A 22,623-nucleotide genomic window follows, 5' to 3' on the forward strand; every position below is an offset into this window, starting at 1 on the left:
TCTCTTCCCCTTCTTTCTCTCTCTCCTGCCAGTGACTGTGTTTCTTGTCTGGATGACCGCAACAGCCTACGTGCCGCCCCTCTCCTCCTAATCGTGTCTCCTTCTTATCCATCTTCTTCCACATCTGAGGAAGCCTGACAGGGCTTCTTTTTTTTTTCTTTTTTTTTAAACCACGAATGCTGAGGCGGCAGTGCAGTGATGAAGGATATGCTTCTGTCAATCTTGGTCGTGCTTGCTGAGGAACTGGTGTCTCCCCAGTTGAGCAATATGTAAGTCCCATGTCTGTAGGCAGAATCCCTCTCCTAGTGTCTGACACCTGACCCTGCTAGATCTTTATGTGCTTTTCCAGAATGTGAAGGGCAATGTCAGACTCACACCCCATGTGCTGCTTCAGTCTCTCTGAGTTTCCTTAATAAATGTTGCAGAGGCCAGTTTGTGTGTGCTCTGGCAATTTGCCTTTGTTTGCTCAAGGTTGGATTTTGCTGGCATATAAAAATCAAATTTTTTATTTATGTATAGTCACATCGCTGAACTTTATTGCTTCTAAAATATTTTCAGTTGATTTTCTTGTTTTCCAGGTAACAGATTCTCCAAACGAAGATAGTTTTGCTTTCTTGCTTTTTATTGTCTTGCTCATTAACAAAATTTATTTTTTTATTTATATAGCTCATTCTCTTATATCTAAGGGTCTGTTTCTGTTTTGTTTGTTTATATTTTTGTGTTTTTAGACTCCACGTGTTAAGTGAGATTATATGGTATTTGTTTTTCTCTGTCTGGTACAATTCACATAGCACAATACCCTCTAGGCCCATCCAGATTGTTGCAAATGGCTAGACTTCATTCTTTTTTTTGTATTGCCGAATAATATTCCATTGTATATATACACATCTTTATCCATCCATCTGCTGATGGGTATCTAGGTTGCTTCCACATCTTGACTATTACTAGCAATGTTGCAATGAACATATGGGTACATATAATTTTCAAATTAGTGTTTTGGTTTTCTTTGGATATACACCTAAAGTAGAATTGCTGGGTCATATGGTAGTTCTATTTTCAGTTTTTTGAGGATCCTCCGTACTGTTTTCCATAGTGGTCACACTAATTTACAAGGCAAACAGCAGTGCATGAGGGCTCCCTTTTCTCCGCATCCTCGCCAACACTTGTTTGTTGATTTATTGATGACACCCATTCTGACAGGTGTGAGGTGATATCTCATTGTGGTTTTAATTTGCATTTCCCTGATGATTAGTGATGTTGAGCGTCTTTTCATATGATGGCCATCTGTTTGTCCACTTGGGAGAAATGTCTATTCAGTTCCTCTGCCCATTTTTTTAATAGGATTGTTAATTTTTTCTTGGTGTTAAGTTGTATGAATTCTTTATATATTTTGGATATTAACCCTTTATCAGATGTATCATTTGCAATTATCTTCTCCCATTAGTAGGTTGTCTTTTTATTTGGTTGGTTGATGGTTTCCTTTGCTGTGCAAAACCTTTTCAGTTTGATGTAGTCCTCCTATTTGTTATTTTTTCTTTTGTTTCTCTTGCTTGAGGAGGTATATCCAAAAGATATTGTTAAGAGTGATGTCAAAGAGTTTACTGCTTAGTTTTGCGTCCAGGAGTTTTATGGTTTCAGGTCTAACATTTAAGTCTTTAATCCATTTTGAGCTTATTTTTGTATATGGTATAAGAAAGTGGTCTGATTTAATATTTTTGCATGTATCTGTCCAGTTTTTCCAACATCACTTATTGAAGAGACTGTCTTTACCCCATCGAATATGCTTGCCTCCTCTGTCATAGATTAACTGACCATATAAGTGAGGATTTATTTCTGGGCTCTGAGAGATCTTCCTAACACTACATATCTCAACACATCACTCTGCTAATTAAACCCTGGAACAGCTCCCCACTGTCCTCAGGAAAAATGCCAGCTTAGCAAAACAGTCCTTTCCACGTGTGGCCCTGGCCAACTCGCCCGTTTTCTGCACCCCGGAGTAAACACGTTCCCCTTCTCTCTGGCCAAACTGAGTTAACGTTTTCTGAAATACCGTTCCCTTTTGGACCTCTTTGCTGTTTCACAGGAGACACCCTCTGCCTGACCACCTGGTCCCCATCTCTTTGCCTGGCTGATTCCTACAGCTCTTCGGAACATATCCCGACTCTTCTGTGACACTCTCCCTGACCTCTCAGAGCCCCTCGGGCCAGACTGGGGTGACCGAGCCCCTGCTATGCGTTTACCAGCTCTCCTTTCATTTCTTCCTTAGGTGCTCAGAGAGACAACATCTCTTGAGCTTCTTTGCAGTTAAGCTGAAGTCGCCCCGCTGTGTTCTCTTCAGGGTGGGTGGAAGTGCTGCGTGCCACATCCGGCTCTGCTCATGAAGCCCCTTCAATCATCTAAGCCCTCTCCCCTTTCCAATGCAACCTTAGCGGTCATGTGCTTAAAATGGCGGGATCGCAAGGTGGAGCAAACACAGCGAGTCATCACCAAGAAGAGCTACTTGCCTTACCTGGACTGTGTGTTAAGCCCCCGGGATTTCAGGTCTTGTTACCTGGCCACACAGCCTGTCCTCTCCTGAGTAACACAAGGAAGTATCGCTTTCCCTGTCATATTAGCCTCCACGATAGCTTATATCACACCACTCACACTGTCTTCCCCACTGGGCTGTAAGCTCCTCGATGGCAAGGATTCAGTTTTCTTTCTCTATATATAGTCTACTCACCCCATAGTGTTTGACATATAATTGGTACACAGTAAACATCTTTTTTTCGTTTAGAATTTGAAATATTGGTTTAATCTGCTGCCCAAATACTTTAAGAAGAGACTTACATCAAAGAGAAAATAAAACTAGACATACATAGGAAAACAATTTTAGTTATAAAATGTAATCTTCTAAGAGTCCGTTCTAGTAAACATCTTTTGAATGAATGAAAAATTTCAGGGCCCCATGTGACAATGGAGTCAAAGTGGAGTGAAGAGAAACGTTAGAACTGAAGGCAAGGAGAGAAGAGCCCTCGTTCTCGCTGGTTCTCGCTGCCGACAGAGCCCGTGCGCCTTGAGGGGACCCACAGCTACCACTGGTTCAGTGGCTGTGAAGTTCCCAGCAACGGGCTCCTGAAGCGTCTGAGGAAACAGACACTCCCCACTCCACGTCACACCCCACCTTTCCTTTGCACCTTCTTCCAACTGCTCCCTTGCAATTTCCAGAAGTTGCTTTTATTTCATTCACTAAACAATTTATGAATTGAATTAAAATAAATGAGATGCAAATAAATTCCAGACTTTCTCCCTCATTTTCAAATTACATTTTCAGTCCACTCAACCTGTTATAATCTCATAGTGATTTTCATTTAAGAGAGCTAAATGGATATGTGATTATTGTTACAGGAACTAACACTAGACAATTAAGTGTTGAGGTGTTGATAGATAAAGCTGTGTTTTGATTTGCATAAACATGATGCCAGCAAATCTAACCCTGGCAGAAATTCAGTTATAAGACTTGCGTGCCTAACTCCTGCTAATTACCACAAGTCCCGTTATTAAGATTTTTAATATTCAGAGTTGGGATTACAGCCATTTTATTTTAGGGCTACATTTATCTTTATTTTGAAAACTTAGTCAAAATGCATAACTGATTTATCAGAGAAAAGGCACGATTACTACTTCTAATCAACTTCTACAGTGCAGAGTATCAAAAATCAATTATACAGCCCTGAAATCCAGTCATTAAGGATTTAGCTACTAATCTCATTTCATTTTTGTCTGTAGGAAGATTCTGCAGCTTGCAACTTTGCAGATGCCGGCAGAGGAAGAAAAACATGGGAGCTAGCTGATAACCAAACGTGGAGAATTAAACTTCGACGAGACAAAGGTGGCATCCTAATTCGGGGTAGCCTGGCTCTGCAGGGAGGTCACCTGGGTTGGCTACATTTCAGTCCAACGACCCAGCAAAAGCTATGCCCCAATTTTGGTTGATGGTAAACCTTCTGACTCTCAGGGATTCCAAAGTGTTTGTTCACACTGCCGTGTTCCACTCTTTACTATCTTCCTAATACTTATTTCAATCTGCAATTATTTCAGTTACTTATTAGTGTAGTTATTACCTGCACTGTTTCCCCTACCCCTGAAAGTAAGCTGCAGGAGGGTAGGGATTTTGCCTGGTGTGCCACGGATCTCAAGTGCATAGCACAGCGCCGGCTCATAGTAGGCGTTCAATAAACATGGGCCGAATTTGATGAAGTCTGGAATCCCTAGGATCGCCCCCTCGCCCCCTGGCGGTTAAGAAGCAGTCCCTCTGAGTGCCAGACAAGTGACCAGAGCAGGACTCAGATTATCTGGATGCCCAGGGACCTAAACAGGAAGCTGTGTGGCCTGGTAGTTAAGAATACTGGCAAATGAACCACATAGAGAGATGGAACTGGGGCTGCCCTGGCTTTGCCATTTTCTAGCCATTGTGCCCCTGGACAGGCTATTTAGCTTCCCAGAGCCAGTGTTTCCTCACGTGAAAAATGGAGATATTAGTAAATATCCCCATGGGGCTGCTGAAAAAAATATAACACAAGTAAAGCATTTAACATAGTGCTTGTATCATAAAAGTCCTCAATAAAACGTTATGTATTAATTTTTTAAGATAAACATTAATTTTTAAGAGATGTAACTTGTGGGTAAGTGCCCCAGTCTGGGGAAGCTAGGGCTGGTTAAAACTCCCCACTGCGGTTTGCTTGTTGTATCCTCTTGGGAGGGCCTCCCTGATCCCCTCAGGCTGGGTGACATCTCCTCCTCTGTGATCCCACCAGGCCCTGGATGTTCCTCTACCTCCTCACTTAACCCATCGGATTATCCTGCACTATACACTCTACTGACTCTCAACTCTTTGAGTATAAAGAACACATGGAAAAACTTGTTCCTCCAGTATTTAGCAAATTACCCAGCATGCAATAGGCACTGTCACCAACTCATCTGAATTAGTCAAACAGTGAAAGTTGAGGGAGAAGATGGCAAGTGTGACAAGGAGACCAAAGCTATCTCTAGCTACAGCATAAGGGAAACCCCCACCTTTTCAGTCCTAGGAAATGGAGGATGTTTTCCCCAAGGTGTCAGCCCCAAAGGGATATGGCTTCTATCTTCTGAGGGAGAAGGACTTGTCTTTTCCAGGGAAGAAAGGAATAATGGAGGCTTGGAAACTAGGACATGTCCTCGGTCCCTGAGGAATGGGTAGATCTCCTACCACTCTGTGGTGACAGGTTGGTTGAAACCACTTACCCTGAGCTTCCTGCCAAAGATGGTGACTTTGCCTTTAATCTGTTCCTTCCTTAGACGCCACTCAATGGAGTTTAGGCCATTCTCCATGGGCAGCGAGATGTTGCAGCGCCCAATGGTGGGGGTGATGGTGCCCGCTAGGACATGGGGCTCGCTGTGGAAGCTGACACTCATCCCATTGGCATACATCACCCTCAGGGTACCGTTATTACAGAGCTGGTAGCTGTTCCGCACTTGATCTGGAGAAATGTAAGTGGGGGTGGGGATAGGGAAATAAATTATCCATTCAGGCATAGAGAACAGAACCCCTATTTTTATAGGTTTCCATGGTAGTTTGCAGCTGTCAGTCTAAGGCTGCCTTCAATTAACACACACACCCACCCACACACACACACACACACACACACACACACACACACAATTTTAAGGTGAGTAGCAGAGATGCTACTAATCCGTGGAAAGAAAAACATTATTAATATGTGGCACTCCAGAAATAATTATGCTGTGATATTTTTCTTTTACTCACTGAAGACTATTAATAGTACATTTAAACATTTAAAGATGTCTATTGCCTACACAATTTGTGTCAATCAAATCCCTGATCTTTAACATATATTTTAGCTTAAATGAAAAAAAAAAAAAAAACTACTTAAGTACTTTTGTGCCCTTTTGCCTACCATCTAATCTGAAGTTGGTGGTTTAGCCGCAGGTCAGATCCACTGCAAATCAAGTCTAGAATTCTTCAAGAAAATGAGAGAAAAAGAACTGTGCTGGCCCTCGTGCTTTTGCTCCTGACTTCACCATGATGCCACTTCCACTCAAGAGAACTCTAAAGAGATTCAACTAGCGCGAGGTGGACTGAGCCAGTGGGTGTGGATGATGTGCGCTTACCTGCTCCAACGGAATCTGCCTTAGTCAATCAGACTTCTGACCTTTTCCTTTACCGAAAACTTCCAGGAAGGGAATGTGAGTCAGAGACTCCTTCTGTAGCTACGTTGCTTTCTGATTATTCGGGCAAAGGAGTCCAGCTGGGCTGGCCTCTAAGACACTGCCTTTTGGGCTAGTGAGCGAGTGAGTACCTGTCACTTCTCGACTGCAGCCATCATACCGAAAGACAGAATCTACATCATTAATCATTTGGCAGAGTGGAAATAGAGTCATTGAAATAGACTCTGTTGTGGGATAATAGTCCAGAAATGTCACTATTTATCTACTGAGAGGACACTTTTATCCTCTGACAACGGGCGAACCCACTGACATTGTATCTTAATTAAAAGAAAAATTAATCCACATGATTCCTTTTCTTGTCAGCCCCTGCGCTTGCCCTGGACTGTGTGTCATGTTGAACAGCAGCAGTAATCATGGGGGTGGGGGGGAACCTCTGAGAGCCCACTTTTGGCAAGAGATTGCCGAAGAGCTCTGATTCCAGGACAACCAACTCAACAAACAAATGTTTGAGAGAGAGAATAAGAATGAGACCAAAAAAAAAAAAAAAAAAGTTGGGCCCAGGAGAATAAACAGCCTTTGAGAGGCACTGTGTGTGTGAGGCTGGTGACGGAGCAGGCGGAGGTGGGGAGGGGGCAGGTGGGGATGACAGCTGCTGTTTTCAGATTAGCCTGCATACGTTTCCAAATATCTGGATGGTCCTGTACAGACATTCTCCTGAATCCGATTAAGTCATTTTCTACAAGGCTGCGCTCTTGAGAGTTTGTTTGCTGTGGACCTTTCACTGAAACAGCGAGCTGAGGGATGCTCCAGGGGTGTGAAAGTCCTCTGGGGCTTGGTAACTCACTTCTCAGGCTTGGCTGGGCTCTGGGCCCGGGGGTAGATTTGAGGGTGGGTGGTGGTGTGTGTGTGGGGGGGCTTACCTTGCACCACTGTGTAGGAGGCCTCCACTGAAGACAGGTTGGTAACAACAGTGACATCGTCGTCACGGTTGGAGTTCTCAATGTCAATGGTGATGGACTTCTCCATTTCCCGGTGCAGACTGGTCACCACCCCCGTGGGGCGTGTCACATTGGTCAGGCGGCCCTCATGGTCATAGCTGGAGGACAGACACACTGGTTGGAACACGGTTCCTGGGGCTGAAGGCTTCCCCAATACCAAAAACAGTACCAGGGACAGGTTCATGGGGCCACAGAAGGAAACTGGAAGGTGGGGTGACTAGGTGGTGCTTCGCTCTGGGCCCTCCAGTCATAATCCTCAAAAGCCCATCTAGCCCTGAGACATGGTGGTGACGTTTTCTGCTGCCACCTACATAGCCGACTCAACTCAGTGACATTTCACCTCCGGCAGGGTGTACTTACTTAAGCTTTCCCAAGTTAGTGGAACACCTGCTTCTGCGCATCTTTCGCTTGTTAATTCAAATGTCCCACAAAGCCACCAAATTAATCCTTCTAAAAATTATCAGTTTCTTGATGTCACTTCTCTGCTGAACTAACCACACACTTTTTCCCATTCGTTGCTCAGTCAAATCAAAACCTAGCACTGGAGACCATCCAGGCCCTTGGTCTTCCACACTCACATGACCTCATCCAACCTGTCACCTCCTAATCCTCTCTGGACAGTCAGCCTGGGCCAAATGCCACCTCCATGCCTTGGCTCAAGCATAGCATGTCTGGCTTCCTGTAACCTTTTCTCTGGTCCTATATCACAAACCAGCCATGGCTTCGCTCCCCAAGCAGCCTTTTCAGACAGTGTTCTCAATGACTCACTTGACCACAATTGTCCTCAGCATCCAAGCTGAGGCACACCAGCGATCAAACTCTGCTGCCAGGGAGTTGCCTGAGCTTGGGCCTTCCTTCTTTATGTACTTGTGTCATCTTTACTCTGCTCAAAGTGTGGAGCGTTTTCTCCACCTCCTTGAGCAGAAGCCTTGCTGTTCCACTTGGTAGAGCAGTTCCCCGCCCTGGAAGATCCACTGTATTCAGAACACCTGAGCCCTCCTTCTGCCTCAGGCAAGGAAAAGAGACTCTTTTCAAGGTCTAAATGTAGAGGGCTTTGAGCTCCCTCAGATAAGATTTGTTACTGGAGAAGGGGTGGGGAGGAAGATGGAGCAAAGGAGGTATTTTGCTTAGAGGGTTAAAAAAAAAAGGAAAAACTACTTAACCTCTGGGTGTGACTCCCCCCAAACCCCCCAAAGACTGGAGATCAGGACAAAGTTGGCAGGTTCAGAGAGGTGAAGACGGAGCTTGTGCGGGGTGGGGAGGGCCTGTCAGCAGAACCACTGTGGTCTTTGACTTTACTGCTTAGTGCCTAGGACTACAAAAGCAGACATGGAGGGTGCTTGGTAGATGTTTTTGGAATAAAGGAATGCAGATCTGGCTCAGGACTTTTAATTAGGTGAGAAATTTTGCTTCTGTGTTGAACTGGAAAGAGTCATGTCCTGTGGATGTTTGCAGGCTGAGGACACATTAAGCTGAACGGCCATTTGGTGGGGGTCAGGGAAGGGAGAGCTGGAAGCAGGAAACCCAGTGAGCCTGGGGGCCCAGGCTTTGGCTCTACTCGCATCTCTTGCCAGGCAGGGGACTAGTACAGATACTACATTCCCTGGAAAGCTCTGGTGGCAAAACACTGTAAGCATGGATGGGACTCGGGCCCCCCTGTGCCTTTTTATCTGTGAAAGAAACTGCTTCTCAGACAGGAGTACAAGGATGTTCTTTATAACGTGACAAATCAGAATAACCTAACTATTCATTGATCAAAGATTTGTTAAACAACTGCTGATTTATCCAGAATAGAAACCTATGAAACCATCAAAAGTGATGGATTTCTATTTATCAGCATGAAAAAAATGTACATGTTGTTGAGTAGAAAGAGTGGAATACAAAAAATGTATTTTGTTGATAGTATACTTTTGGGGGAGGGAGAAGTAAAAAAAATGAGTATCTGCATAGAAAAAAATTCTCTGAAAATATAGACATCTCAATGTTTATCTGCATATGTATATTCCCATATTTTTGGAATTATTTGTAACCAATATGACTTACTTTCATGTTCTATAACCAGAAACAAAAAGCATTTAAAAATAAAACAAAAAAGAATAAATGAAGCCCAAAGTTATAGAAGGAAGGAAATAATGAAGATCAGAGTGGAAATAAAGGGAAGAGACTAAAAAGACAACAGAAATGATCAATGAAACTAAGTGTTGGTTCTTTAAGAAGATAAACAAAATGGACAAATCTTTAGCTAGACTGACCAAAAGAAGAGAGAGAAGACTCAAGGAAATAGGTGACGTTACAACTGATACCACAAAATATGCCAACAAATTTGACAGCCTGGAAGAAATGGATAAATTCCTAGGAAGAAGACAAAATTATGAAGTAAAAAAAATATAAACAGACTGATTACCAGTAAGGAAATTGAATGAGTAATCAAAAACCTCTCAACAAACAAAAGTCCAAGACCAGATGGCTTCACTGGTGAATTCTACCAAACATTCAAAGAACGATTAATACCAATTCTTCTCAAACTCTTCCAAAAAATGGAAGAGGAAGGAACTCTTCCAAATTCCTTTTATGAGGCCAACATTACCCTGATACCAACACCAGACAAGGATGGCACAGGAAAAGAAAAGTACAAGCCAATATCTCAGATGAACATAGATTCAAAAATCTTCAACAAAATATTAGCAAACTGAATTTAATAGTACATTACAAGGATCACACAGCTTGACCAACTGGGATTTTTTCCAGGGATGAAAAGATAGTTGAATGTCCACAAATCAAATCAGCATGGTATATCACGTTGACAAAATGAAGGATACAAATCATATAATCATCTCAAAAGATTCAGAAAAGCATTTGACAAAATTCAATATCCATTTATGATAGAAAACTCAACAAAGTAGGTATAGAGTAAACATACTGCAACACAATGAAAGCCATATATGACAAGCCGACAGTTAACATCATACTCAGTAGCATAAAGCTGAAAGCTTTCCATCTATGATCAGAGAACAAGACAAAGGATGTCACTTTATTTAACATAATACTGGAAATCCTAAGCAGAGCAATTAGGCATGAAAAAGAAATAAAGGCAGCCTAATTGGAAAGGAAGAAGTAAAATGTCACTATTTGCATATGATAAGATATTATACAGAAAACCCTAAACACTTCACCAAAACACTGTTAGAACTAATCAAAAAATTCAGTAAAGTTTCAGGAAACAAAATTAATACGTCAAGATCTGTTGCATTCCTATGCTATAATAACAAAAGAGCAGAAAGAGAAATTAAAAAGTAATAACATTTACAGTTGCATCAAAAAGAATAAAATACCTAGGAATAAATTTAACCAAGGAAGTGAAAGAACTGTACACTGATAACTAAGACACTGATGAAAGAAACTGAAGACACAAATACATGGAAAGATAGTCCACGCTCATAGCTCAAAAGAACTAATATTTAAAAAATGCTCATACTCCTCAAAGCAATCTGCAGAGTTAATGTAATCTCCATCGAAATTCCAATGGCATTTTTTCACAGAAATAGAACAAAGAACCCTAAAATTTGTAGGGAACCTCAAAAGACCCCAAATAGCCAAAGCAATCTTGAGAAAGAAGTACAAAATTGGAGGTTTTGTGCTCCCTGATTTCAAACTATGCTACTATAGTCATCAAAACAGAATGGTGTTGGCATAAAAAAAAGATACGTAGATCAGTGGAACAGAATAGAGAGCTCAGGAAAAAACCCATGCATATGTGGTCAACTAATTAATGACAAAGGAGCCAAGAATATACAATGGGGAAAGCAAAGTCTTTTCAAAAAATGGTGTTGGGAAAACTGGACAACCGCATGCAAAACAATGAAACTGGACCACTATTTTACACCACTCACAAAAATTAGATGGGTTAAAAACTTGAAAGTAAGATCTGAATATACCTAGAAGGAAATAGCAGCAGCAGTAAGCTTTGACATTGATCTTTGTGATCATTTTTTGGATTCGACAACAAAAGCAAAGGCAACAAAAGAAAAAAAGTAACAGGTGGGATTACATCAAACTAAAAAGCTTCTGCGCAGCAAAGTAAACCATCAACAAAATGGAAAGGTACCTACTGGATGGGAGGAAATATTTGCAAATCGTATATCTGATAAGGAATTAATATCTAAAATATATAAAGAACTCATACAACTCAATAGCAAAAAACCAAACTAACCGATTAAAATATGCACAGAGGATCAGAATAGACATTTTTTTCCCAAAGGAGGACATAAAGATGGCCAAAAGGTACATGAGAAGGTGCTCATCGTCACTAATCATCGGGGAAATGCAAATCAAAACCATAACGTGTTATTACCCCACATCTGTTGGAATGGCTACTATCAAAAATACAACAAGGCTTGGTGAGGATGTGGAGAAAAGGGGACCATTGTGCGCTCTTGGTGGGAATGGAAATTGGTGCTTCCACTATGGAAAAGAGTTTGGAAATTCCTCAAAAATTAAAAATAACTACCATATGAACTCGCAATTCTACTTCTGGGTTATTTATCTAAAAATAATAAAAACACTAATTTGAGATGATATATGCATCACATTTTGATTGCAGCATTATTTATGATAGCTAAGATATGGAAATAATCTAAGTGTCCACTGACGTATGAATGAAGAAAATATGTTGTATATAGACAATGAAATATTATTCATCCATAAAAAAGAATGAAATCTTGCTGTTTGTGACAACATGGATGGACCTTGAGGGCATTGTGCTAAGTGACACAAGCCAGAAAAAGACAAATTAAAAAAAAACAACTACAAGTTCATAGAAACAGAGAACAGATTGGTGGTTTCAGAGGCGGGGGTGGATATAATGAAGTGAAGGGAATCAAAAGGTACAAACTTCCAGTTACACAATAAATAAGTCCAAGAGTGGAATGTACAGCATGGCAACTGTACTTAATAATGCTAATAAATAAATACTACTACTAATGAAATAATAATACATATTTTATATTTGAAAGTTGCTAGGAGAGAGAGATCTCAAAAGTTCTCATCACAAGAAGAAAATTCTTTGTAACTGTATGGTGATAGATGTTAACTAGACTTATTGTGGTTATTATTTTGCAATATATAGCAATGTTGAATCATTACACTGTATGCCTAAAACTAATATAATGTTATATGTCAATTTTGCTTCAGTGAAAAATAATGTAACAGTTCTAAGTGCTTGGGTATGGGGTGCCTGGTGGAGTACTCAGTAACAGACAGTGTCCCCAACCCTTGCTCTCAAGTAGGGACTGTGTGAGATGCTTACTCTCTGGCACCCAGGCCAGGGTTGAATTCCAATCCCCTGTATTACCTGGACACCTACAATGAACAGATTGCCGTGCTTCCTTATGAGAGAAGTAGCAGAAACAACAGATTCTACTTTTGGGGAACAGAGGTTTGGGGTCGAGACAAAAATCTCAGGGGCCATAGGGTGAAAAACATGTTCTCTTTAACTTTCAAAGAAGGCTCCACTGCCTACAGCTCTGCTTACTTCTCCCATGCAATGAGTATCTTCAGATTCAGGTCTTTTTGCAAATAAACTTGCCCATAATTGCAAGGAGTGGTGAGTTCTTGTGATGGGATCTCAAGGCCACCCAATGAAACCAGTCCAGCGTTGGCCTGTGTGGGGCTAGAGGCTGCCTTTGACTCATTTATTCGACAGGTATTCGCTGAGTGTGTATTACGTGCCTGGCACTGTTCAAGGCACTGGGGACATAGCTAAGGACAAAATGAATGAAAATTTGTGCCCTCATTATGTGTACATGCACGAGGGAGAAGGGAAAAATAGATTACAATTCAAAATAAAGAGTATGTCAGGTGGTCACAGTGGTAAAGATTAGAATAAAGGAGGAAGGGTGAGAGAGAGAAGGGGTGGTTGTAATTTTTTAGTGCAGTCCACTGCCTTTTGGAGATCCAGGCTGTTCTTTCCCAGTGTGAGAATTCAGCAGATACAACAGGACTTCCAAAGGCCATTTCCATTCCTGCTCCAGTCTCTTAAGTGGGCCTAAGTCAGACTGGCCTCCCGAGAGTGACAGTTTGTTCCTCAGTCAGGTGAGCCAACAAATGATCTTTGAAATGCATTGGGTCTTTAGGTGGAACTACTTACTAGCAGGGAAGATGAAAATCTAGGAGGTGTTTGGGTTAAAGAATAGCTTTAACCTAAATTGGTGTGAGAGTGAAAGATGGCACTTAGATGGTGCCTTCAGGGACAGAGTAACTGGCCAGTAAAGTCTGATTGCATTCCTGTGCCCTGAAGGATGTTAGGACGCTTCAGACGTCTGACAAAGAGGGCTTTGCCCAAAGAAGGAAGCACGGGAAAGCAATTCTGCAAATTTCCAGCAGGTGGCAATAGCTTTCTTTACATTCTCCCAAACCCATTGTCACTACAAACAGAAAGTGAACATTCCTAGATTTAGGAGTGATCACCAATGTCTTGTTGGTCTCCCTTTCTCTGTGTGACAATCTCTCCCTGACTTTACTAAATGTTCGGCTAGCAGCAACACCTACACAGAAAGCAAGCAAGGCCTCCAAATACATAGGGGTTAACCAGGTTCTTCACCCTTCAAGGACAGCCAGATACTTGTAAATTCCACCCCAGTCTCAGCCGGCAATCGGCAGAATCATGCCTTAGCGTCCAACCAGCATCCCATTGGTTAACACTTGCAGCAGCAGGCAGTTTGACCAAGAGCTGTCTGCAGGAACAAGGGAAAACAGCTTTTTGGCAAAACAAACGGCGGGACTATTAACTGTGAGATAATTGTTAGGGGAAATATGACCAGTTCTTGCATCTTTTAATATACCTAGCACTTTATCTGTATCGATCTGCTTCAGCTGAAGAGGAAATTCAGAGTTTATCTACCTGTCTGTACAATCAAGTGTGTTGCTGGACCTATTGGCAAATTATAAGAGCCCCCACCAGGATCTTGCCTTTTAGGTTCTAATTTCCGCACACGCGGCAAACACGGATAATCAGGACGGTTAATCAACACGTGATCTCCCACGGGCTGTGCATGTCCAATATCCTGACGCTGGGACGGCAAGCAGGCAATAGAAATTCCCGACTCTCGTAGGGGGGAATGTTCAATATCAGAGGCCCAATAGTGCAAATCATTTAGAACGCAGGGAGAAGGGACGTGACTCTCTTGGGGCCGTAAGTAGACACTGAAGTCTGGAAGACGACATGCCTAAGCCATTCTAAAAGCCACACCACATGAAGGCCCATCCTGCCGCCAGCGAGGGCGGGGTAAGCGCTCTTGGGGAACACTTCATAAAGCCACTTACTCGTAGAAAGTCGTCCATCCCGTTTCATCACTCTTGGTGGCTAGGAGGCCGGTGTTCCCATCATAGGTCATGAGGCCGAGCTCCAGGGTCTGCGTGGACACGACTTTGAGGCCTCCATGGGAGCCCACTGTGAGGGTGATGATCTGGTTATCCGGCATGAGCAGGTGGCGGGGCGTGCCACTGCTGTCCCGACGGATCTTCAGGGAATTTCCATTATTGTCAATCAGCTCGGTGACATCGTTGTCGGCGCTGTAGGTGAAATTGTACAGGTACTCCCCCGTCACCAGGCTCACGGTGTACTGGTGGATGCCGTCGGCGTTGAACACGTACAACTCCTGTTCTCCCGGGGATGCGGCCTCGTACTGGTTGAACGCGTTGAGCACCGGCTTGTTCCTGCTCACGGCCCTGATGCGGATGTTGCCCAGGTCCGCGACGTAGATGGTCCCGTCCGGCGCCACCGCTAAGGACGACGGGGAATTCAAGATGGCGTCGGTCGCGTACGCATCGTCCCCCGAGTAGCAGTTGCAGTTGACGTCGTTTTTGCAGTCGCAGTCCGAGGCCGCCCCGGCTAAAAGGCAGATCTCGCCGTTGGTCGTTACCTGGCGTAGACGGTTGATCTTCTTCTCATCCGTCTCGGTGATGTAGAGGACCCCGGTGTGAGAAATGGCGATGGCGCTGGCCGACTCCAGGGCCGAGTGAATGGCCAGTTTGCTGAGTGAGTAGTCGATGCCGGGGACCTGGCAGTGCATGGGGCGCCCCGCGATGATGCTGACCTGGTGGTTCTCGGTGATGCGAAGGATCACGTTGTTTTCTAGAACATACAGGGAGTTGTCCATGGGGTTGACGGCAAGGTCTGTTGGCCACTCCAGGCGAACCTGTGGATGACAGGGCATCGGACGGATGAAAGAACAGCCTCTAACATGCCCAGCGTTTATATGTGTGGGGCACTTATGTTAATTTTGTGCACCTGGGGAAAAAGACTTTTCTACCAACACACTGTAGGAGACGTGCCCATCATCAGACCATTGGCCCATTGCCTATATCGAGTGTGCATTACAAAGAAGAAGGGACTGTATAGTGAACATCTCCTACATCATCTGCAGAGGCCAGACAAGGTCGCCAGCTCTCCCCATGATGCTCTTCTCAGACCAAGATGACTGGACCAGGGTCAGACGGTCATACATGGTTGTGCAGGTCGTCCACTGCACACGTGGCCGGTGCAGTCCAGCCCACGTTCGGCTCACCAAGCCCTGGGCCCGAGGAGGCTGCATTCATGTACAAGACATCCCTTTATCTAATTCACAAAAAGGAGCCATGCAGTTTGGAATGTGGCCCTGACCTAAGGGCCGCCCATGCACAGGCTGGCCAGCAAATTGCAATTCGAGTGTTTGCCTGAAAAAATGAACTGGTCCAAACACATTCTTCCTCTGCAGAATTTGAAATAAAAATCTCAATAGCAAGTTGTCAGTTTGTTGTAGAATCTGAGCCGAAATGAATGAGGTTGACTGAGGGTTGAAAATGCCCATATAGGAATGGTAAACATATATCCTAGGTTTTTTGGAATCCACTTAATAAAGTCCAGTTTCTTATGCTGTGCACTTGAGCGAGCCTGTGTTCTCTGCCACTGTAACAGCCCGGACTAAAGGACTATTACTTGGGGGAATATTGTAGAAGGCTTTGCCCTAGTTATTACTGCACAAAGTAAAGGTTTATATAGTGAGGATGCAATTGCAATCATTTCAGATTAACAGGGAAGTTCTGATTGACATATAATACTGTACGGTACATTTTCAAACCTGCAATAATGATGGAGAAGAGAGGTAATTACAAAGAAACTCCTACCCTGTAATCTGCGACGGCTGAAGTATGTCACCAGCTCCACTTTTCCGAGCAGAATCTCTCTCTCTCTCTCTCTCACTCTCTCTCTCTCTCCCCCCCACCTCACTTCCCTCTCCCTTTCCCACTCTGTCCCTCCCTTCCCCCACCTCGCTCCCATTTCTACCTGACATTTCCATTCCATCTTGCTATCTAGTCCATCTCAAGCTGTCTGCAAACAAACCTGTGGTCTCTATATCTAGTCCTCCCATTCCACTTCCAACTCAAAAGGGCTGCTAGGGAGAATGTCAGGCCAAAAATAAGAGAGAGTCCCACCTGGGCCACATCCATGCTGGAGTCACAGCTCAGTGGCCGGACAGCAGTGAGGTCATTGGAGCCCAGCAGGGTGGAGATGATCCCGTTCTGGTCGACCTTGCGGATCATGGTGGCATCCACGAAGTACATGAGCCCGTTTTTATCCACTGCAATACCTGAGCAAGACAAACGGCGGGAGTGTGTGTCTCGGCAAGGAGCCGACTTGTGGGGCGGAGGTGGGGATACCCCACTGAGCATTATCTTCTTGGACCTTATGGGCACATTAGCACTCAGAGAGCAGTGGCTTTCAGCCTTCCAAGCTGACACCCTTTCTTATGAGCTCTGGGCTGAGATCTGCATAATTCCTGGGGTGCTGGTTGTATCACCAACCAACTGAAGAATGAACCTTGGGCTGCAAATGAACCAAGGCTGCAAATGAATGAATGGGGAAATAACTTTACATCTGCTGCTCTCTTTAGGAAAGAAGTTATTTCCCAAGTTCATTGCTTGAAAAATTATTGGTAGTAAATTACTTGAATACCCTTCACAACTGACTGCAAGGATGAGGCTGAGAAACAGTGATTCTTGCAGTCACGAACCTCCAATTCAGAATATATCCTCCAGGAAGCATTCCCAATAAAGCCCTTAGCACATCAGTGCCCTCAGGGAACGCAGGTCTTGGCACTCCCCTGGGAAGGTACAGAGTGAAGCTTCTATTTCTTTTGCACCGTCACCCCAGTGCCCAAGCCCAAGCCTCCTCATCCTTAGTCAAGGCTGACGGCTGTTTTCATGGTAGCTGAAAATGCTAACAAGAATTGGACCCTCAAACTGTTGGTCCCTAACCCCAAGTATCTTTAGCCCTTAAGTATCCTTAGTCCCAACGGAGATCCACTGGTTCCAAGAACCCCTCCCACCAATCCCAGGTCCATTGTTAATTGCTACTGTTTAGCGGGCATTTACGAAATGTCTGTCACTGCGCTTTAGACTTTATGTACACTATTATCCAACAATGAACTTCTGGGAGTGGCCAAAGGACCCCCTCTGGGCTCTGTTCTGTCTCCAGCCCACACAGCAGGCTCTCTGGCTCACTGAGCTAATGTTTCCTTCTGACACTGTGACTGGCAGCAGCCAGAAATCAGGAACGACCCATCCCTCTTTCCATTTGCAGCTACGTGGGTGATGAAGTTTACTTCAGATAAATAAATAAGTCTTTTTAAAAACACCCACACACCAAAGTAATCTATCAGAGTTAAATTATTCTGGGGAAAAGCTGTGCTGGGGAGTGCCTGGGCTTAGTTTGGTTCCAATGAGGAGAAAGCCAAGCTTGTGGCAGCTTCCTCCTTTGCAGCCTTTACCTCGAGGGCTCATCAGGGTCGCGTCCACAGCCTTCCCTCCATCCCCGCAGCGGGCTTCATCGAAAGGCAAGCACTGCTCTCCGGTCCCTGCCACGACTTCCGAGTTCCCAGCCAGGTCTTTAGCACCACTCAGAGACTTGACTCTGTAGATTCGCCGGCTGTTGGTGTCGGACACGTAGAGAGAGCCAGACACGGGGTCTACTGCCAAATAGTACTTGTGGGCTGGGTTGTTGCTTTAGTAGAAGAAGCACAAAGAGAAATGAGAAGGGGGCTATGCCGCCGGCCTACTGGATCAGAGAGATGACAAAAACCCTCGCAAGACTCTAACCATCGCCAATGTCTTTCCACTTTAGTGAACTGGAAAGAACCTAACATAATAACTTAGTGTTCTAACATATCATGGTTTTTAGCTACTTCTAATTGGACTTAAACTCCTCATGCTATCAGAGAGTTCATCCTTTCCCATCACGTTAGAACACCATCGCTTCACATAGCCAGGGCGAAAGATCCCGCTCTGGCCCTGCCTTTGTGTGTGTGTTTTGTGTGTCAGTCTCCTCTGCTCCCCTCTGTGGGTTTAATAGGTCCTCAAGGGGATTGAGGGACACTTCCACATGACATGTTCTCTTTTTAATCTGTGCTTCCTCAGTGCCTCGAAGGTACTAGGTCATTAATGCTGGGGCAGCCCGGAGTTTTCCCAGCTTTGTAGTGGGATGCTCCTCTAGGCCGCCCTCAGCCCTCAGCCTCAGACCTCCTCCACTGCTCCTCGGTGTAGATGTGAGTGAAGTTGGCTCCTCGTGTGAAGAAATGCGATGTCTTGCTGATGACACGTGCAGAATCTGAATGACTGAGGTTGGAGAAACAGTTTTTAAATCTTGGGTAATAGTGAGGTCACAGGCGTGGGCCGAGATCCTCCAGGGCCCTAAGCCACAGCAGGGGATAAACGGCGTGTGTACTGTGTTAGAGATGCATTAGCCTCAGAGACCTGCCTCTTTCTCTGCCTTGCATCTAGGTGTCCTATCTGTTGCTGATTAGGACACGTTAAGATTTGTAGACTTCGCTCGGGATTAAGATACAGGAAAATCTAAACTTAACTCTGACTCTGCTGGTGACCTTAGGTAAGTCTTTTTTCTCCAAGTTGGGCCCCAGATTCCTCATATGGGTAACGAAGAAATCAAATCAGACCATCATTCACGTCCCTTTTGGCTCAAACCCTACAGTTTCTTCCCTTTGCAGTGTCTGTCACTGGCTGGAGGTTGAGACCAGAATGGGTGCTCACGCCTTTCCCACACTGGTTATAAAATCATAGCAGTGAATGCCACTGTGCCCTAGGGTGGTAGACTAGGCCCCAGTGCCTCTTGCCTAAAATGAGTACAGGCCTTTTTTTTCACTTATTTTTCAATTATAGTTTGAAATTATGGGAAGAGAGGAGCTGGGAGAGGTGAAGGGAAGGTGAGGGTGATGCCAGTGTCAAATGAATTTGTCCTGTAGACATTAGCTGGTAAACTACTCATTAAAACACCACCATTTGGGTTTTTCCCTGATTTAAGGAAAAGAACTGGAAAGCTATTTTTAGGAACAATTTGTGAATCGAGACCCTCTTTAATTCCAGCTTTTCCTCAGGTTGCTATTAAGACACAAAATTGAACTAGAAGTCAAGGTCTTCTCACATTCCAGCCTAGAAAAGTAGTTTGAAAGAGCAGACTACCTGGGTTCCTTTCCTTTCTTTCCTTCTGTCTTTGTCGTTTTTGGCTATTAAGTTTTTAGAGAATATCCATATGTACAAAACAAATTAGAGCAGAAAGAGGAAAATTTCATGCCATTTTTAAATTAGATGCTATGCTTCGTTACTGAATAGACAAACAGTAGCTGGTGTGATCAGCAAAAGGATCAGGGCCTTGCACATCCGTGCCTATCTATGAGCAAAATAATTAATTCTGGACTTTCTAGGGAGCCTGATTCAAGGAGGCTTTTCAAAACCTCTAGCAGAAGAGCAGACAGTTGAGGGTGTGGGGTCAGTTCTTGCTGGGGGCCCGTTCTCCCCCGTGGCCTCTTACTCATTCCCACCAAGATTCTCGTGGAGAAGCTCAGAGAGATGGACACCCATGCTTCCACATGTGTGGCTGTGCCGAAGGCCACAAGAGATAAGCGCGTCTGATGGCGGGGTGTCCAGGGCATTGCTGCCGCTTTTTAAAACTTGTCCCAGGTGGAGTGCCTAGAATCGTCTGATTCGGGGGGTGCCTGAGAAGGAGGAGGCAGAGGATTCCCACTGTGCATGGCTCCCCCACTGACTTTGAGGGTCTGGCACAGCGGGGCCCCTCCCTTTGTCTAATTCTGACCTGACATCGTGGAGAAGCCTCTTCCGCGTCTCACTTGAGGAAATCCGTGAGGCATTAAAATGCACTGCTTTGTTTTGTCTCCTCTTCCCAGTAAAAACTGAGGTCATTTTTCTTCTAGAAAGCCCATCTTCTATCCATTTCAGTGCACCCTGGGGCAACCTGGCGTTTCCCTAACTTTGTAATGGGATGCTCCCCAGAGCCATACACACATACATGTGTGCCGTGCCCTGCATGCGTGAATGGTACCAGGATGGCGTTACATGATCACCTTGGAGCAGCTGAATGACAAAGGCTATTTAGACGAGTGCTTGGTCTACATCCTCCATCCTACTTATAAGCGATTTAACGCTATGAAAGTCCTCAATGCATCTGACTGTTGGATTCATTTTGACTAGCAGATTGGCAATTAACTTGGTTTTATTTTTATTTTTTTTAAATGACCATATATCCAGGGGAAAAAAATCATTAATGAGTTGAAAATGAGTTTTTGACCCGTTTCCAGTTCATTAAAGCTTTTGTGAACCCAGTCCAGCATTTACAAAAGCCAGAAGTTTGCCTCAACTGTTTAGCCCAATTATGGACCACACCGAGTAGTTAGGATAAAAGTTCGCTGAGGGTTCATTATCTTGTCTCTTGCATCTCCTGGAAATTCTAATTACTGTCAGCTTATTTGGTTGCTTTTTGACTGCATTTCATAATTGCTAAAGCTTATCATATCCACAACACACAATTAGCACATAAAAAAGTTACTATATTTGGTACATAAAAATATACAACATTACACAAGAAGCACGAAACAAAAAGCAAACACAAGGAAGCAAACGAACCATATCGAATTATATGGGAAAGAGTTTTCGTCTTACCTATGTTTAAACTCTTTATTTCTTTATAGAAAGAAAACAGAAGGAAAAAGAACAAACAGTTAGCTGAAGAATTGATGATAAAGCAAACATAACATTTTCGTTTCTTGTATAAAGGGGCCCAAAAAAGGCAGTATTTTTCTTTGTTTCCATTCTAGCTGACAGCTCTTGGCTCCATTTCTTGGGAAGCACCCCCGATTTTGGAAAATCTAGACAAGAAGGCTTAAATTCTTGGACCAGTAATGTAGCTGTCACATGACACAAGTGGCAACAGGTGAGACAGGTCTGGCTAATGAAGGGATGGCTGGCAAGCTGGTTACTCGTGAGTGCCAACACCTATTGATTGGTGATGGCTGCTGGGAGGACGGGAGGAGAAGGAGTCTGAAGTCAAATTCAAGCGCAGCTGTAATGAGTGCTGTGACTCATTCGTAAAGTCTGACCTGGGTGTGGGAGGGAACCTGGTGACACCTTCGCCACCTATCTGCCATTAGTGCATTTCAGGGTAGGGTCACTACCACCCGAGAGAGAGGCCCCGCCCATACCCAACTGCAGTTTGGCACACACTCTGTTGACCCCTGAGAGTGTCAGCCATTTCCTGTTCCTGCTCCACGCCATGTTCCCTCTCCTCATCTCGCTCGTGTGTGTGGGACCCAAGTGTGCGTTCTTTCCTACGGATAACACCCGTAAATGAAATTCACAGGCCATCGCATCCTCTTACAACTGGAGCCAAAGACTCTATTTACCATTCTTTTTTGGAAAACTAGTAAATGTTTTGCTGTTTTTTTTTTTTTCTTTTAAGAACAAAAACACATGTCAGTTTCCATAGGAAAGTGGCTGAAAGTTAACCACATTAGAGAGAGAGTCATGCTGGGTCCTCGAGTAAAGAGAACTGCACCCCATTCCTGAGGCTCCCAGGCCGAGGTGGGAGGAGGCCTGACCCCTCTTTTGCTTTGGGAAAGACCAAGAGGGTTTAATGCCCTGATTCCTGCGTAGGTGCAGCTCAGGCCTCTGCTGGGGGCCATCATTAGTGGTGGGTTTGCACAGGGATTACATTTTTATATTTTATTCCAACATGTTAGTTTTTGCAGAAAAAAAAAAAAAGTTAATTAAATGATGCTGATAACTCCTGAGCTCTGAGTGACATAGTGCAATTTAAGATTCATTCTGCGAAGCCTGGTGTGTCAGGGCGGCAGCCGGGAATTCGCGTGTCTATTTTATATTGCTTAATGAAAGTGAAATGTTATCTGCCACCAGTGGTAGTCATATTTGGCTCTTAATTATTGCAATATCAATTCTACTTTTTTTTTTTTTTTTTTTCATTTTTTCGTGAAAAGACTGGATGGGATTTGGGTCTGCAGACCTGACCTACTTCTCGCCTAAGAACATCCGCTTTCAGTTGATTAATAAAATATCTATG

General features: G+C 44.0%; 1 protein-coding gene across 1 annotated transcript in view; it reads right to left on the reverse strand.

Annotated features, from left to right (window-relative positions):
- Positions 1 to 22,623, reverse strand: part of TENM2 (teneurin transmembrane protein 2) — an 876,941-nt gene that overhangs the window by 27,236 nt on the left and 827,082 nt on the right. Inside the window, exons 19-23 of the mRNA XM_023528647.1 lie at positions 18,011 to 18,243; positions 16,677 to 16,831; positions 14,526 to 15,400; positions 7,128 to 7,303; positions 5,263 to 5,498 (exon numbers count right to left, since the gene is read on the reverse strand). Coding sequence (XP_023384415.1) covers positions 5,263 to 5,498; positions 7,128 to 7,303; positions 14,526 to 15,400; positions 16,677 to 16,831; positions 18,011 to 18,243 — 1,675 coding nt within the window. The remainder of the gene's footprint in view (positions 1 to 5,262; positions 5,499 to 7,127; positions 7,304 to 14,525; positions 15,401 to 16,676; positions 16,832 to 18,010; positions 18,244 to 22,623) is intronic.

This window comes from Pteropus vampyrus, unplaced genomic scaffold (genome assembly GCF_000151845.1).
Source record: "Pteropus vampyrus isolate Shadow unplaced genomic scaffold, Pvam_2.0 Scaffold30, whole genome shotgun sequence".
NCBI lineage: Eukaryota > Metazoa > Chordata > Mammalia > Chiroptera > Pteropodidae > Pteropus > Pteropus vampyrus.